A 19,502-nucleotide genomic window follows, 5' to 3' on the forward strand; every position below is an offset into this window, starting at 1 on the left:
TTATGTGGGAATTGTTAAATCCCTCCTTCAAATTTAAATGATAATCTTGCTGGGTAGACTATTCTCGGTTCAAGGCCCTTCTGTTTCATTGCATTGAACATATCATGCCACTCCCTTCTGGCCTGTGAGGTTTGCTGAGAGATATGATAGTCTGATGGGTTTTCTTTTATAGGTGATCTTTTTTCTCTCTCTGGCTGCTTTTAATAGTCAGTTCTTGTCCTTGATCTTTGCCATTTTAATTATATGTCTTGGTGTTGTCTTTCTTGGGTCTCTTGTGTTGGGAGATCTGTGCACTTCCATGGCCTGAGAGACTATTTCCTTTCCAAATTTGGGACGTTTTCAGCAATTATTTCCTCTATGACACTTTCTATCCCTTTTTTATGTCGTCTTCTTCTTCTGTTACCCCTCTAATGTGAATATTGCCTTGCTTGGATTCGTCACACAGTTCTCTTAATGTTCTTTCATTCCTAGAGGTCCTTTTTTTCTCTCTCTGCTTTAGCTCCTCTGTATTCCTGTTCTCTAATCTGTATTCCATTTACCGTCTTCTCTACCACATCTAATCTGCTTTTACATCTCTCCATTCTATGTTTCATTTCAGCTACTTTATTTTTCAAGGTCTGTCTATCTCCCTCTTCAATTCATCCCTTACCTCTTTAATATTTTCTTGTAGCTCCATTAGCATGATTTTGGCTTTTATTTTGAATACTTTTTCAGGAAGATTGGTGATTTCAGTTTCACTGAGCCCTCCTTCTGGTATTTGAGGGATTTTGGACTAAACAAGGTTCTTCTGCCTTTTCATAATCCTATTGGATAATGAGAAATACTAGGTTTGTGTGGGTGTCACCCTCTAATGCCCTGAAGTTCTGCTTTTTGTAGCTGCTGAGCACCTGGAGCGTTGGTAGTGGTCGTATTCGACAGATGCTACTGCCTATCCTATAGAGAGAGCTCTTTTTTGCTTTCCGGCTGTAGTGCCTGCCTCCGCTGTCGGTCAGTGAGCCTCGTGCAAGGAGCTGCCTCTGCGTTAAGCCCCTAACATGCCATAGGTGGGTCTGCCCTCCTGCTTCCTGGTTGCAAGGCTTGTCTCCACTGTCAGTGCCAGTTAGCTGTGCACGCAGCTTGCATCCTCTGCGTTATGCCCACGTTGTTGCTGTAGGCGTGGCTGCCCTCTGGCAGGGGCAGTGGCAGGGGCAGCTGTTTTGTGTGCTGTTGCCAGCTGAGAGGAAGGAGCGGCAGGCAAATTACTGCGGTTGGGGCCTCAGGGCTGCATTGCCAGTCATGGGGATGGAGTGCCTGAAGCTCCTGAACATTCCCAACCTGCTTTGCTGAGTGTGCTGGAACAATTTTGTCCACCTGTTCCTTCTCCTGTGCAGGATGCTCCTTGTAATCCTTGCCCCTTTAGCAGCCCTCTCACTGTTTGGAAGTCTTTCAAAGAGCCTGGCTCTTTTTTGTCCATGAGCAGCCAGTTGTGGAAATCTGTTCTCCACAATTGGCTGGAATTTCAGTCTCTGACTTCGCTTTCCAACGCCTCTAATCTCCAGAGCACCATGTAATGTGGGTTCATGCTCCCAGAGTAGATCTCCAGGTGTGGGTATTTAGTACTCCTGGGCTTCTACTCCCTCCCCACTCTGTTTCTCTTCGTGCTGCCGGTGACCTGGGGTGGGGGGAGTGTTCGGGTCCTGCTGCCTCGTGGCTTTGTTACTTTACCCTTTCCCATGAGATGTTCTTTTCCCAGATGTAGACTGGCTCAGCCCATCTTACTTCTGGTCACTCTTTTAGGATTAGTTGTGTTTTCTGTATTTTTGTATTATATGTGGTTTTAGAAAGAGATTTCTGCTTCATTTATCATGCTGCCATGCCATCTTTTTTCCCATCACCAAAAATTCTTTTTTAACAAAATACATCTATAATCAGTTTATTCAAAGGAAAGACTTACTTTGAATTCCAGTTAAGCAAATTGCTATCCATCCCCCCAATATAATTTCATTCTCCTCATTTGTAGCCCTGTTTTATAAAAAATGAAAGTCAATTAGTATTTGTAGGGAAAATGGAAGTTGCATGGCCAGGATCCTCATCTGATTCTAATCTATTCACCTACTGTGCTCATACAATAATGCAGTACTTAGCCTACTGTACATTTGCATGCTTGTATACCAGTTGGCAGTGATAAGCCATTATTGCCTGTGTTACTATAAAAAGAGCTCCTCCTGGTGGTAAGGGCAGAGGACAGCAGAGGCTGGAGGCGAAAGCAGAGCCTGGATTGGAGGCAGAGACAGGGGCCAACTTGCTGCTTGTAGAGTGCCCTGTGGGTGGATGGAATTCTAGTGCTTGACCTGCTACCATGAGAATAAAGCTTGGTATAAACACCTTTTTACCCGCTATGTTCCAGTGTCATTTTTTCAGTCTCATTGAATCCAGAGTGAACTTGCCCAGAGCTGAAACCCCCTTTGGCCTGGAGCTCCAGTGTTATGTATTACTCATAATATAAAGTAAGTAGGACATGACATACAATATTAACATAATGTATATTATTATATTTTAAGTTTCATCATTGAAAATTATGGAAGTATTTTCTCTTTTGTCATGTAAGTGCCTGTGTACTATTTTTGATTTAGTCTCATGGCACACCTGCAAAGCCTAAATATTTATTATCTGGGTCTTTACTGAAACTGCTGATAATTGATATACATCATACCTAGCACCAAGCTGGCACTTAGGTGCTGAATTATTTGTTGAATGAAGTGAATTGGGATTAAATAACTGCAGAGGACATAAGCCAAGTTACTAACCATGTCTTTCTGAATTTATAGCCTAAAAACAATGAGGTTCTCATTATGGCAATGAAAAAGAAATTCCTAAATTGTTTCAAAAAGTAACACTATAATAAATTTTTTTCTCTCAGTTATTGGGAGTGTACATTTTATATGATACTTGATACAATATGGAAATTGGACATAATTGATAAATATTTGACAAACTTTATTTATATAAAGTTATTAGTTACAGGTTTTCTAAAAATGTAATTTAAAACTTTGCCAAGGTTTACCATGGCAAACAGCTATATCAGGATTTTTTTCTTCCTTAGACATTCTTCTTTCTGCATTGCTAAGAGTGCTATTGATAGAATAGAGGCAAAAGCAAATGACAGCCAAATCTTGCTTGCTGCCTGTTTTTGTACATAAAGTTGTATTGGAACACTGCCACATCTGTTTGTTTACATATGATCTGTGGCTGCTTTCATTCTACAGTGCCAAGTTGAGTATTTAGTTTAACAGAGATTGTATGTCCTATAAAGCCTAAAATGTGTTCCATTGGCTCTTTACACAAAAAGCTTAAAACTTGGTCTAGTGGGCACATTATCTATTTCTCTTAGTTCTTTCCTTCATGAAATTAGAATACCAGAAACCATACAGTGTTTGACAGTTGTATAGATTAAAAGGACGTGAGTAAGGAGAAAACACATCTTTACCCGTTGTAGAACTGCTTTTGCCTGTTTTTGTAGTCTCTCCATTGTCTGATGGTTCATTAGCAGACGGGAACTGTATCCACCTTTTTGACCACCATTTACCCAGCTCCAAGCACATTGAGTGATTGAGTTAAATGTTTGTATGAAGTCTCAGCCATGAGTTTCCTTTAGGGTTTATTATTAGAAAACCTTTACAAATGCTGACTTCCAAAACTGTAGTTTAGGTTTTTATACCAGATTACAGACACTCGCACTTACATGTGCCTACTGAACTGGTGTCACATAAGCAAATCAAACTCAACATATCAAAAGCCAAATTTGTTCTCTTCCCTCCTCCCACCTGTTGTACATACTGATCCTTTGATGTGTCATGTTACCAACACCATTCTGAGCCCAAGCTATGATTTAGACATTGTCCTAAAGTCCTCCTGTTCCCCACACCCAAACAATAGCCATGTTCTATTGGTTCTTCCTCATTTATTTCTCCAGTTTGTTTTCTATTCATTCCTATTGCCACAGCCTAATTCAGGCCTTTATCATCTCTCTCCTGGTCTTCCACCTTCTAATTGGCCTCCCAGCTTTTAGTCCTGGACTCTTATACTACCTTCATCTCACAAGAGTGACAGTTTCAACATAAAGGTTTTAAAGTGTCCATTGTATCACTTTCAGAGTGGTTACTTTTCACTTAAAAATCTGAATTCTGTCATAGCACTCGTGTTGTTAGTGGTTTAGCCACTTCTCTCAGTCACATCTAATGACGTTCTCTCCTATGTACCCTATCATGACTTACATTCTATACCAGTCCCAGAATATGCTGTCTTTCATACTGTATCATCTGCTTGGAGTGCTTCCCACCAATTTCTTTGCCTGGAAAACTTATTGATCTTTGAGATCGCAGCTCAAGTATTACTTTCTCCTTGAGGCCTTCTCCCAGTAAAGATGTTCCTTTGTGGAGTTTTGTGTAACTCTATTATAGAAACTACCATCTGGTTTTTATATTAACAGATTACCATGTACCAGGCACTGTATTGAATTCTTCCCTTATATAACTCTCCTTTAAAATAGATAATTGTCTTCATTTTATGTACAAGGAAATTGATTTTGAGAAACTAATCTGTCCAATCTCATGTTGCTAGAGATGGCAAAGCCAGCCCAGAACTTGTGACCACACTGCTTCCAAATGCCACTAATATTGCCCCTCATATTTGTCTTTCTTGTAGATTATAAGTGTCTCAAATGCCTTTTTTCATTTTTACATGTATCAATATTACATGAATTAATCACTTAGGCAATTTCAGTTTTCTTTCCCTTGGCCTCTGATAAACTTAACTCTATATTTCTTAGTTGTACTCATTAGCTACATTAGCTAGTTTTCTGGTGGAATTTTTACCTTCCCTATTATATGGCTCTTGATTTTTTGTCTTTATCTTAATGGCACCATTGTGCATAATCTGTTATGGAGAGCTATTTCTTTTCCTTTTGAAGTGAGTGGGAAATAATTAATAGAAAATTCTGTTTAATTCCAGAACAGATACCTGGCATCTGCTAGGCCTTGTGGGTTGGCGCATAGCATATGCTACCCGCACACTTTTCCCACTGAGCCCAGCCTTAGCAGACTACACTGCTGCCACAAATCAGTTAGCATTGGCATCTGTTTGTCATTTCTTGTTAGTGTCTCCTGAAAACTAAGACCTGTAGAATGAATAGAAATTTGTTAGGAAATTACCAATTACCGAGCTTCACTGTAATATAAAGTACCTAGAGAGAATGGCAATGTGGGTGTAGACCTAGAGATGTGAAAGGAAGTTATTGAGATAATCCAACTGAGCAGTGAGGATGCCTGAATTAAGGCCTTAATTACAAATTGAACAAATTCACTTAATTTGGCAGTAGGCATAGAGAGGGTACATATGAGAGCTATTTGGAAGGTGGAATCAATGAGTCTTTGTAACTGATAGAGAGGTAAAGAAGGAGGTGTCTAGCAACTCAGCTCATCCAAGGCTGTTCATTGTTGTGCCGTATCCTACATTTGCCAACATATATACTCCAGTACCCAAAAAAATCCAAAGTGTAAAGGAACCCGAAAATCTTGCTTGTGACTTTTTGCTTTTAAGGTAGAATTCTCCTAAAAATAAAGAAACCCAGTGAGTGGAAATTTAAGCAAGTAGTTCTGCTAGGACCTATTAATCTCTCACTTAGTTAAGTAGTCCTTGGCTTCCTTTTCCGTGAGTCGCAAAGACATTTCTCTGCCAGTGAACTCTCATGCTTTCATGAGACTTCTTTGTTTTCTGTCGTTGTTAATGACTTCTGATAACACATGAGCAATTTCAGACACCTTAGCCATGGATAATGAATATCACCATGTTAATAAACAGCTGTCTGCCTTCAACAAAATCATTCCTCTGCCTTCTACTGCCCTACCTCCTACCCAAAGACAGCCATATGAAGGCCTTGAAAAGTAATGGGAAAGCCAGGCTTAATGAATTATCCTTTAAAGGAAATTATAGTTGATTTCATTTAGCCTCAGAACAATTTCTAAGAGACAGATGGTAACTTACTATTGCTGTTTATCTTTGATTCTGTAATTTTTTTCAGTGCATACCACACCTATTTAGAGATAGTTTTTCAAAAAAAAGAAACACTATCACAAATATAATAGACTTTATAAGGCTCTTGATTTCAAGAAATTTTATTAAAATATAAAAATAAATGTGCTGCTTAGAATAAGCAAACTGTTTTCTGGGACTCAATACTTGAGGAACAATAATTCAGTAGAAAATAACCTTAATGTATCTCTTTTGGGGTATTTCTCTACCCCTTAACAGAAAATGACCTCATTCATTGCCTCAAAAGTAAAGAGACGATTAAGGGCAATCATGGTCTTTAGTAACAGGTTTAGAAATCTTTTGAAAAGTGAATAAATTTGGCAATAATCTAATCTAAATAGTAATTTCAGAAAGTCCCATTGCTTTTACTCCTTAAGATTGTCATGTATTAACAAAAGTCCTAAGAGTCATCTTTCGTCACTTGTTAATTTGGTCATATTTTGACAAGAATTAGGTATTTCTCTACTACTGTATTTATGTTTCAAAAGTAAACTAAGGTCTTATGCTATTTGACATGTATTACCATTTAATTCAAAACACAGCCCAGATCATGGAGAATTGCATAATTCCTAAGGTCACATAGATAGTAGAAGCAGGGATTAAACAGGTTTGTCTGACGCCACAGCATAAATACTTAATGCTTTACATATTGGTGAACATTTTCGTGTACTTTTAACTTTGTAAAATGTTTCTTAGAGAGTTCCATTTCCTCTGTGGTGATGTGTGAGCAGCCCTAATTTACCTGTGTAAATAAATATATAGTGGAATAGCAGGAGCACTGGATGTATAATGCAGAAAAACCTGAACTCTGCTAATTACTGGGTATATAAATCTAGTTAAGTACTTTAGTTCTTTGACCCTCTATTTTCTCATCTAAGTATATGTGAATACTCTCAGCACAGTACCTATCAAAGAGTTGGAACCCAGCAAATGTTTAAATATTAGTAATAAATTATCAGAGAAACTGTTTTTAGGGGACTTTTTTTCTTTTCTGTGGCTGACATTCCTTTGGAAGTTGACAACAGCTTGAGCCAAATTATTTATACTTGTGGATATAGAAATATAGGGTTGCATTTTCTTTTATTTTCTACTGAACTCTTATGTGACCTTCAGGTAGTCCAGTGAACGTCTTGTGATAATATACCTGAAAGCTTTTCCATAGAGAAACAAGCACTAATACCTTAATTATGGCTGGGAAACTTCCTGTGGCAAGAGCACCACTGAGTGGACTTCAGGAACCTGCTTCTCCCCTTCCCAAGGTTTTCAAGTGTGCACACTTGGTCATGACCTCAATTATACTCTGAGAAGTACTGCTCCTTCATAGCCACAGTTACTAACTTAGTGAACATACCTGTAACTTGAATATCGGTGTGTTTTGAAAGAAGTTACATAAAAATAGCAATTTAAAGTTATTCCTCGTTACTTTAGCCAAGCAGATAAACCTGGGGAGTAAAAATAAGATCTCCTAAAATTTCCTAAGTATAAAAAGCTTTAGGAACCCATTGAAAAGATATTGTTATGTTACTTCTTGAAATTTAACAACTTGCAGAAAGCGAGAAACACATTACCTCATACCAAATGCAAAGATTAACTCAGAGCGGATCTAACAGCAACCCAAATAAAAGCTGAAATTATAAACCTAGAATAAAACATATGGTAAGTCTTATGATCTTGGATTTGGCATAGATTCTTAGATATGACACCAAAAGCATGTGAACAACAAGAGAAATGAATTGGACTTTATTTAAATTAAAACTTGTTCAAAGAAGGATATTATGAAGAAAGTGCAAAGACAACCTACAGAATAGGAGAGAATATTTGCAAATTATATAACTGTTAAGAATTTAGTTTCCAGACTATGTAAGGAACTCCAAAAACTCAACGACAAAAAGGCAACCCAAATTAAAAATAAGCAAAAGGTCTGAGTAGACATTTCTCTAAAGATATTCAAAGATTAATAAACATGTGAAAAAATATTCTACATCCTTAGTCATTGTAGAAACGCAAATCAAAACCAAAATGAGATATCACTTTACACCTAAAAGCTTGGTTCCTTTTTTTTTTTTTTGGTATCATTAATCTACAATTACATGAGGAACATTATGTTTACTAGGCTCTCCTCTTCACCAAGTTTCCCCCACAAACCCCATTACAGTTACTGTCCATCAGCGTAGTAAGATGCTGTAGAGTCACTACTTGTCTTCTTTGTGTTGCACAGCCCTCCCCGTGCCTCCCCCAACATTATACATGCTAATCGTAATGTCCCCTTTCTTCTCCCCACTCCCTTATCCCTCCCTTCCCACCCATCCTCCCCAGTCCCTTTCCCTTTGGTAACTGTTAGTCCATTCTTGGGTTCTGTGATTCTGCTGCTGTTTTGTTCCTTCAGTTTTTTCCTTGTTCTTATACTCCACATATGAGTGAAATCATTTGGTACTTGTCTTTCTCCAGGTTGGTTACTTTTTAAAAAATGGAAAATAATAAGTGTTGGTGAGGTTGTGGATATTGAAACTCTCATGTTCCACATGGAAAGCAAAATGATGCAGCTCCTATGGAAGACAATTTGGTTGTTCCTTACAAAACCAAGTATAGAATTGCTATGTGACCCAATATACTGCTCCTGGCTGTATACTCAAAAGAACTGAACACAGAGACTTGGATACTCTCATGCCAATTCATAATAGCCAAAGGGTTGAAACTACGCAGTGTCTCATCAACAGATGAATAGATAAACAAAATGTGGTATATTCATGCAAAGGAATATTTTCCATCCCTAAAAAGGAGGAAGAGGTTCTTATACATGGTACAACATTGGATAAACCTTGAAAACATAAAGAGAGAAAGAACCTAGACACAAAGGACAAATACTGGATGATTCCATCTACATGAACTATGTAGAATAGACAATTTCATAGGCCCAGAAAGTAGATTAGAGGTAACTTAGATGCTGTGGAGTGGAGTGGGAAGAGAATGGGGAGTTAATTGCTTAATGGTTAGAGTTGCTATTTGTGAGATTAAGAAGGTTTAGAAAAAACAGTGGTAACAGTTGGTCATACAACATTGTGAATGTAATTAATGTCACTGAATTACACACTTAGTGGTTAAAATGGTAAATTCTGTATTTCAGGATATATATTTGTATAGTTGAAATACTTTTTATTTATTCTTATGTATGTATAATCACAAAAATTTTTTTGAATGCAACAGATTTTTCTCTAGACTTAGCAAGTAATCTTAGCTTCAACATATTCACCGTCATACTGGATACAGAGCATGACAAGGGAAGCCATCAGTATAACAGGTTAATTACCCAGAAAACAAAAGTAAATAAACTAAATCAGTCACCAATAATTTTATGTAAATCTTAGATATGTTTGTTTATGTGTATCTGAAGTTTCATGAAACAATGTTTTTGTATTTTGAAAACACTTATCTACTTCCTACTGGCTTCTAATTCCTTTGATTTCTACTTGTGTTCCAACTGGTTCTGATTTTCTAGAACCATTTTCATGTTTGCATTTATGTAAGAGAGCTATGGCGAAGTGAGTACCTGATAGGCATCTTTCTTATCTGATCTCTTCTACTAGCAGCTGCTAACCTTAAAAATAAAACCATCAGTTATTTCACCAGCAGACATGGATTTATCCAGGAATATCAGAGAATTGCAATTTGGGACAAACAAGGTACTGCAAAAACCATAGGCAGGTCCAGAGAACAGAGAGGAACACTCTGTTACAGAGCGAAGAGTGGACTTGGGAAGGCCACTTATGAACAAAAAGTCCATTGGAGTAAACTGGGAATTCCGAGTGCCTTTTCCTGGGCGAGTCTTGCCTGGGGAAGAGGAAAACCTTCCTCCCTCCTGCTGTATAGTATATAGTATCTAAAACAGTATTGTCTTGCAAGGGCCCTCCTGTGGTTGGATCTGCAATCACCCACAGGTGGTAGGGTGTGAGAATTTACCCTGCAGGCTCCAGACTCCTTGTCAGTGGGGCTTCCCTTTATTAATTTCCTGCAACAAACTCTCCATTTTTTTAGATGAAGAACCTGCATTGAGAGGTAATTGGCTCAACAGAATAACACTCAGCAGTGTTAGAGCCAATATTTCAGTCTCAACCTATTTGATACTAAAGCCTTATTTCCCTTTCTATCTAGATCACCAATATAAAGCAGATTACTTGGAAACAGTACTTACCTATCACACACTTGCCATTTTAAGTATATTTTAGATATATGGCTAATCTTACCTATGAATATAAAATTGCTATGTTAAAGATTGTATTTTTCTTGCTACACTTATGTCAGATACTTTCAGGGCACCTTTTCCTTGGCTAAGATTTAAGAATAGGCTACTTTTGAGATAGCTTCTCAAGTTTTTGCTATGTATAAATGTGCCCAATTTGTAAGTTAACTGATATTCTAGCTGCTTGTACCACTAATCCTGAGCTCTTTCCGCAGTTATTTTAGTATGTACTCTGGTGTCAGGCTCACAGTGAATACCTGATAAAATATGGAATGAAATAATTAATTAATATTTGCCTATGCTCTGGTCACTTGGAATTTTGGTGTTCTTTTGATTTTCTAAACCATGTTGATGGAGAAAGGTTGCCATGGCAATATTTCCTGTATATATTTTTTAAGGAATTGAAAAAACATCCATTCTATATAACTCTTAATGTATCCTTTTTTCTTTTTTTTCGGTTTCACAATAAACTATTTGGGTCCAAACAACTTGGTATTTATGTCCTCTAAAAACTTGGTTGCAATAAAAAAAAAAATACACAAATACAGTTGTTGTTACAGGAGAAGGCTGTTCCCCACCCTAGGCAAGTTCATATGAATTTGCTGAGACCAAATAATGACAACAGAGTGTCAGGGATTAAAATGGACTCATACCAAGTTTATTCTCATGGCAGTCACCGGGCTATGTACAAGCGGCAAAGACAGTTTTCATCCCACTGTCTGCTGGCTCTGGCACTGCTCCCCAGCCTGGGGCTCTCTTCTCCCTTCCTAGCACTGGGGCTCCAAGGCTTCTCCTGCTTCGTCTTTTCACTCCTTAAGTTCTCTGCTTCTCCTTCCCATGAAACTCTGTGGGCTGGTTTGCGTGGTGACTGGCGATGCTAGACCAGTTATGTCCAGGCACTTGTACGTTTCCTCTCCACCTCTCTCCTCTGGGCCAGTGCTTCTGTGACTGACAGTTTGCTCCCAGTGGTTCTTTGACTGAAGTTTTCTGCCAGGGGGTATGTAAACAGGCTAAATGTGTATACAATGGGAGACATTAGAGTCAGAGGAGGTGAGAATCCTGGCTATGAAATTTCCATTTTCTCTAAAACAGTGAAAGAAAAATGTAATGCCTTTTCATAGGCAGCGTTCACAGGGATTCCATTATAATAGTAAATTGTCACAGTAGGTAAACCAAAGAACTTTGATACACTAAATAATGATAGTCCACTCTCAGCAAGGCCTTATACTTGGTAAATACTATAGCACATAGATGAATCAAACGTTGTTTTTGTTTTCAAAAATCTTACAGTTTTATAGGACACCCATGTCAAATGAAATAATGTATATGAAAGCTCTATTGTAAGTAGTAAAACCATATATTAAACATAAAACTTACTGCTTTTGTAAGATAAGTGCACTAAAAATCTGAATATGCCTGGTATCCTTTGCCAGTTTTAGCTCAGGCTTTATCATCTTAACCTTGAATTGTTGCAAAACTGGCTTTAGTGGGTTTCCTTGATCTCTCTTCTTGTTTTCCTTGCACAGTGCAACAGAATATTTTTCATCAATACTTTCAACATTTGTTGAGTCTCCATATTTACAAGCCATGACCTACATCCACAGCTTTGACCATTCCCAGCCCCAAGCACTAATGGTCTAGGGCTCTAGGGCTCAGCATTAAGAGCTCCTCCATTCTACCTTCACATTGATAGAAGGTAACTATCATTCACATCTCCTTTGCTTTGCATATTGTTTTTTTCTTCCTTAAATGCTCTTTACCTCATTCATCCTTCAGGTCCTAACATAAATGTTACCACTTAAATAAAATCTTTGATCTCCCTTCACCCACTGGCTAATAAATTAGGATTTCTCTCCACTGTATATTCGTAGTAGTTTATAAATATATCCATTACTCAGTTTGTATGTATATAACTCACTCGACTACTTTTTCCCTCATAATTATTTGTTTACATGATGGTCTCTCACTGAATTCTGAACTTCTTAGGGCAGACTGTCTGCTAATTCATTTTTGCCTTTCTAATGCTTAATAAGCTCTGCAGATGTTTGATTTAGTCATCCAGAAAGAATATTATATGCAAAACAGTTGGACATAATTAAATACCAGGTCACGGAGACTTGATGAGGTGTAATTTGAGTATAAATAATGGAGCTAGATGAATTATAATTCTCACTCTAGCCTTTGTCTACAGCCCTGTTGGGGGCAACTGACCTGTTATCTAATATATACTGATTTCACTATAAATGACTAGAGATAGCCATGGAATAAGAGAAAAAAGAATTACTAAAGCACATAAACTTCTGAGGATAACAGTATACCCATCTAAGGCTTATGAGAACTGATATCTTTTTTTAATTGTCATTGATATACAATCTTATGTTGCTTTCAAATATACAACACAGTGGTTCATCAGTTACCCATATTATCAAGTCCTCACCCCATCTAGTGTGGTTACTATCTTTCAGTGTAATAAGATATTACAGAATCATTGACTATATCCCCATGACCAGCTTACTGTGATTGCAAATTATTGCACCCTTTACCCCTTCCCCTTCCCCTACCACCTGCCCCATCGCCCTCCCCTTTGGTAACCACTACTCACTTCTCAGTGTCTATGAGTCTAATGCTATTTTGTTCCTTCTGTTTGCTTTGTTTTCATATTCCACAAATAAGTGAAATCATATGGTATTTGTCTATCTGTTTGGCTTGTTTCACTGAGCATAGTATCCTCTAGATCCATTCATGTTGTTGCAAATGGGTGGATTTCTTTTCTTTTTATGGATGAATAATAATACATTGTGTATGTACCACTTCTTTATCAGTTCATCTACTGATGGACACTCAGGTTGCTTACGTATCTTGGCTATTGCAGATAGTGGTGATAAACATAGGAGTGCATAAGTCTTTTTGAATCAGGAATTTTGGGTAAATTTCTGAGAGTGTAAACTACTGGGTCAAATGGTACTTCTATTTTTGGAGAACTGATAATGTCTTAAATCACTTAGAACAGTACTTGACATGCAATAATGTTAGCTGTTATTATTCTAGTGAGAATTTATAAGATGTGTTGGCTACAGAAATTAATGGTGATTAACTTAAAAGAATTTCCAAATTAAGATAAAGGCATTATTTTTGTGTTTTTCATTTATTCATAAGATATTATATCTCATACTTTGTCACAAGCTAGAGATTTGAAGATGGGTCAGCACAGCTTTTGATTTCTCAGAGCTCAGCTATATGAACTCTTCTTGACTCAGATTTGAAAATCTCTGAACTAGGAGTCATAAGCTTTAAGTTCCAGGTTAGTCACTAACTTTGAGCAAGACACTTCTTAGATGTCTAATACATACCTCATGCTCATTAGGTACAAAATAGATCTCTTGTTAACTCCCCTTTCTCAAGTATTCCCTTAATACCTTAGTTAAAAGCACCTTTATCTTTCCACTTGTTCAAGCCAAGGAATCTAGATGTCACCTTTATTTTTTCTTTGCAGTCACCCTCCACAGTTGTTCCAGTTCTACTAAAAGTCCTGATGATTCTACCTCTAAAGTATAGTTATTTATTTCTGTTCAACTACCACCACCTTAGTCCATGTCATCATTATCTCTTGCTTAAAATTGGTTTCTTAGTTTCCATTCTTTCTGCTCTGCAATCCATTTTCCACACAACAGCCATTATTGAAACATAGATCTTGTTATTCCCCCCTTTAAAATCCTCCAGTGGCCTTCTATCGTACTAGCAACAAAATCTCAATTTCTTATGCTGGCCTACACAGTTTGGTCCTTGGTTATCTCTTCAACCTCATCTTCTGCTACTTTACCCCTTAGTCTACTTCATTTACGCTGATCTTCTTTCTGTTTTTCTAGTATGCCAAACCATCAGGCCATTGTGCTAGGTTGTTTCTTTGCCTGAAACATTCCTACTTTGGATCTTCTTGTGGCTGATTTCTGTTAAGTCATGTTTCAGTTTTTTGTGTCAGATGCCAACTTTTTAGATGAGGCCTTTCCCTGAGCATACAATCCAGAGTAGCCCTCAGAGGTTCTCTATCACATTACTCCGTATTATTTTCAACATAGGTTTTTCCTCTACTTGATACTTTCCTATTTTTACCTGTTGGACTACCTCCTAGAATGTAACCTCCATGATAGCATGCTGTCTGTCTTCTTCACTATGGTATCCCAGCTTCTTGACTAGTTCCTGCCATAAAGTATGTATAAATACTCAATAAATATTTATGAAATTAATAGATAAATGCATCTCTTTAAACTTAATGTGTCTCAATTTTAAAATAAAGATTTCCATCGGAATGATATCCAAGGACTCCCCCTGTCAAAGATAAACAAAGCCAGACACTAGTTAAAGGCAATAAAGACAGATTTTATTCAGTAACTACTGAATAGTAACTTGGTAGAAGAGTGCGCTGAGCTCAATTCCAGTTTGCCCAGAGCTGACTGGTGTTTTAAAGATAGAATGAGGGAGTTGGGAGAAATGAATGAGGGAGGAAAAGGGGTCAAGCAGAGTTCAGGATATGAAAAATTAGAAAAAGCAGGTATGAGGGTTTGTCAAAGTCAACTACATTAAGCCTTCTGTGCCTGCCACCTATGGAAGTTAGACTTTTACCCTCCACAGAGTCTGGGAGGCCCTGTTCTTCCTGATGATGTATCAAAGGAATGGCTTTCAGGTCCTTAAAAGACACTTCTGTCTTCTAGGTACATATGTACCTCAAAGGATAGAGGAAAGATATACAATTGTAAGTTGTTTGTTTGTTTTTAAGATAAATGAAAAAAGAGGATAGTGACTTAGGTCAGGTGTTGGCTGGAACAAATGGTAAATACTTTTGGCAACCTTAAGTTGTCTAAACAGGAACTCGGAGAGCAGGGCTGTCCCAGGGAAGTGTTCTGAGATTACTAGAGGCCACACTAAAGTTTTGTCTAGCCTTTTGGTACAGGGATGTGGAAGTTCATGCTGAGAATATTTGCAGTTCTGCCTCCTCCCCATCTCCTTTTTAATGCTTATATTCTGAGTTGTCTAGGGAAGGATTATTGGTACTTCAATTGGGTGTATGAGTCCAAGATTAATATGTTAATAATCTCACCGAGCTAAATTCTGTATATTTGCTGTGTAGGCATGTTAAACCACCTTTCTTAAAACTGTTGAGCTGATGTGAACTTTTAAATGCTCTTTCCCATTCTCCCAACATTTTCCATCCTCAGCCTTGTTTTTCTGTGTGTAGAAATTAGGAGGAAGAGACACAGGTTATTGGAATGACAGCAGGCAGGTGGCCAAGGGGCCTCTCAGGCAGAATGGCATTCAGCCTTGCGGGCTCAGAACATTGATTTTGTGTGTGTATCAGAAAAACTGTTCCTTAAGTACCATGCAGGGCACACAGTAGGACAGAGCTTCTCATTAACCAGCTTTAGAGAGAATCAAACATAATGCCAGTATTATGTGATAAATACGAATGTTATACCAAAATGTTCATGTTTTGGATATTGGAACATTCTCCAAAGACAAATTGCATGCAAAACCAAATTATAATTATAAGGCTGCTTGGTCAGAATCAAATTGGAGGTGGGGAGTCAGTATGAAATACCAATCTAATAGGCTTACCATTGGTTCAGGGATCCAGGAATAGCTGTCGTACACAGGGACTGATAGACACAGTTTCTGGCATTCTGGGCAAACTATGGCCGGTGGGCCAGATCTGGCTTGCTGCCTGTTTAGGTATGGCTCAAAAACTAAGAATTGTTTTTACATATTTAAATGGTTGGGAGAATGATTGACATGTGAATATTATATGAAATTCAAATGTTCTCATCCATAAATAGAGTGGTGTTGGAACACAGCTAAGCTCATTCATTTATATATTTTCTACAACTGCTTTTGTACTATAACAGCAGAGTTAAATAGTTGAAAAAGAGACCCTATAGTCTACAAAGCCTGAATTATTTCCTGTTTGGCCCTTAACAGAAAAAGTTTGCTGATCCCTGGTGTAGATGATACAGTCCTGCATAAGAATTATCTAAGTGTCAGAGTACTCTTTTTTTTTTGGCAAGATTTATTTGCAGTTTTTATTTTGTGTAACAATAGGTTATGTTTATTTGGGCAAATCTAATATTAGCGCTCCCCACCCTTTTTTAACCTCAACTGGTACAATAATATATATATCTACATTGCCTGTGAAGAAACAGAAAATGAGTAGCATATTTATCTCTGAATATTAGCACAGCAAAAATTTAGCACATTAAATACTGTAAATAAAGAAGGTCAGTAAATTGAAGTTAAGCAGTGTGGAGGCAGAGGCCTGTATTTTAATTATCTTAGGTATCCACCTCTCTCTTTTCTCCCCTTTTACACAGTAAATGATAATCAATAGTTATTCAGTTATCTTGGTACCCTTGACACCATGATTGGCTGTGCTTTTGTACCTGGGTTATTAGCAAAGCGTTGAGGCTGTCATTCTCACTCAGTCCCTCTCAGATTCTGAAGATGGGCTTCCCCACAGTCGGCTGTAGCTTCTAGGGTGATTAGCCAGCATCCTCTTCTTTTAGGGACATGCTATGGACCAGAGCACTTGATGCTTCATCCAGTAAGCTGGGTTATTGGCTGCATGGTTGGCTGTCCCTCTGTTTTTTAAAAATTGAGATATTATTCATATACCATAAAATTCACCCTTTTAAAATAATACAACTCAGTGCTTTTTAGAATATTCACAAGGATGTACAAGCATCAACCACTCTTTTAATTCTAGAACATTATTATCACTCCATAAAAGAAATCCACCCATTAGCAATCACTCTCTATTTGTAACTTTACCCATCCCTGGCAACTACTAATCCACCATTAGTCTATATGGTTTTGACTGTTTGGGTTATCTCATGTATGTAGAGTCATACAACATGTGGTTTTCTTATTTCTGGTTTCTTTCACTTGGCATAATGTTTTTAATGTTCGTGCGTAGAATGTATAACTACTTCATTCCTTTTTATAGCTGTGTAAAATTTCATTGTATGGGTATGACTATTGTGAATAGTGTTTTTAGGAACATTTGTATGAGATTTTGTGCTAATACATATTTTCATTTTTCTTGTGTAAATACCTAGGAATGCAACTGCTAAGATAATTCAGTATTTTGAGGAACAACTGTTAAGCTTTTACAAAGCAGCTGCATCATTTTATGTTCCCATCAACTATCTATATGTGTTTTAAGCTCTCCTCATCCTCACCAACATTTGCTATAACCCATCTTTTTGATCACTGCTACTCTAATGGATATGAAGTAGTATGTCACTGGTTTAGATTTGCATTTCCCTAATGACTAGTGATGTTGATCATCACTTGTGCTCTTTGGACATTCTTTGGCAAAATGTCTATTCAGATCCTTACCTTTTAGCTTTGATATAATTGTTTTAGGGTCTGTGTAATCCTCAAATTGCCTTTTCCTCTTTCTATCTCAGTTTTTTTCTCTATATAAAATACAGCACTATCAGTCAGATGAGGTAGATTGAAGAGCTCATTTTTCCTCTGTGCCTTTGCAGATCCCACATTCTAGTTTCTGGCCATACTGTTTGCTTTATATTCTTGCTCTGTTGTAGCAATGATATCCTGTGATTTTATTATATAAATTGGTAAAAAGGATGACAGCAGTGCAGGATAGGAAGAGAGTGACCCACCCAGGAGGGCTATCCTGGTCATAATCCTAGGTCGAGGTGGTTATATGAGCAGTCCCAGTTGCCTACTTGTTTTTTCCTACCTTGGCTCTCCAACCAATTGTCCAAGCTCCCAAGTAATCTTGTGCCTTGTGTCTATTCTTCTCCTTTGTTTTTCATACTGTGCTTCTTAGATTGGAAAGAGAGCATGAAGTCCTCTTTCTGCCATCTTGGCGCCTCTGGAGGCCTGCTGGGAACAGGACCCTAAACCAACATATATGCCTGGAAGGCTGTGGTCCAAGGCCCTTTTTACTGGCTATAAGAAGGGTCTCCGGAACCAGAGGAAGGAGCACACAGCTCTTCCTAAAATTGAAGGTGTTTATGCTCCAGATAAAACTGAATTCTGTCTACGCAAGAGATGTGCTTATGTATACAAAGCAAAGAACAGCACAGTGACTCCTGGTGGCAAACCAAACAAAACTAGAGTAATCTGGGGAAAGTTAATTCTGCTCATGAAAACAGTGGCATGGTTGTGCCAAATTCCGAAGCAACCTTCCTGCTAAGGCCATTGGACACAGAATTCATGTGATGCTATACCCTTCAAGGATTTAAGCTTACTGAAAAGTAAACACGTAAAATAGGATTTGCTCTCTTGTGTTCTTGTTAAATGGCTTAAAAGTCTGTTTGCCCTAACTCCAGGTGCTGTGTGCTGAAATGGTGGTGGTTACCAAGTATTTTGGGAGTGCAGGGTATCCAGAGTTATATGTAATAGCAATTTATAGCGATTTAAACAGATTTTAATGAGTATCTTAACACAAGGCCTTACCTGGTGTGGAAAAAAAGTAAGTTTTGGTTGGGGACAATGGAAAGGAGTATATTGAAAGGTTTATAGTGATGGACCACTGAACCTAGCCTCTGAAACCTTTTGGAGAAATGGAGGCAGCATATTCCATGAAGGACAGAAGCCAGAAATTTTATCTAGTATAAGATATACACCATAACACAGATTTCTAAATCAAGACGGATCTGTAACTCTTCCCTATAGGTTTATTTCAACTTTGGTACTGTGTGGTTTATTAATGTAGCTGCCTGCCTCATTAGAATGAGAGTTGGTAAAAGAAACTTAAAATTATATTGATGACCTCTTAAGGAACTTTGGAATAGTAGGTACTTGTTATAGATCGGTTGGGAAACTTGTGATTTAAAAATGGTAGTTGGGAAAACTTGAATGGAGATTATAATGATGGTATTTGGCAGCTCATTCAGATAGGCAGGGGTGTGATATCTTTGGAATTTGTGACTGGACAAAGCATTCCAGTATATAATATTTGACTGTAATAATGTATATATTGAAAATGTCAAAATAATGCCATGTGCCTTAGAAAAAGTAATATACTGTGTTTGGGGGGTGAGATTGCCTGGACAGTGTAGCTTTCCTTAACTCCATGTTATAATGTAGTAAATTGCAGAGTTGAGATAATTCAGCATAATAGGGAAAAAAAAGGGCTGCATAATATTTTAAATTTCTGGGTTGAAATAAAAGTTTG

At 37.7% G+C, this 19,502-nt stretch overlaps 2 protein-coding genes across 4 annotated transcripts in view; both read left to right on the top strand.

Moving 5' to 3' along the window:
- Nucleotides 1–19,502, top strand: part of RSF1 (remodeling and spacing factor 1) — a 152,475-nt gene that overhangs the window by 64,160 nt on the left and 68,813 nt on the right. The gene's annotated exons all lie outside the window — the stretch shown is intronic.
- On the top strand, nt 18,234–18,567 carry LOC118917563 (60S ribosomal protein L35a-like). The gene is given in 3 exon segments (XM_036895519.2): nt 18,234–18,456; nt 18,459–18,485; nt 18,488–18,567. Coding segments are annotated over 3 exon segments (330 nt in total).

The sequence above is a fragment of the Manis pentadactyla genome, chromosome 9, assembly GCF_030020395.1.
Source record: "Manis pentadactyla isolate mManPen7 chromosome 9, mManPen7.hap1, whole genome shotgun sequence".
Lineage (NCBI taxonomy): Eukaryota > Metazoa > Chordata > Mammalia > Pholidota > Manidae > Manis > Manis pentadactyla.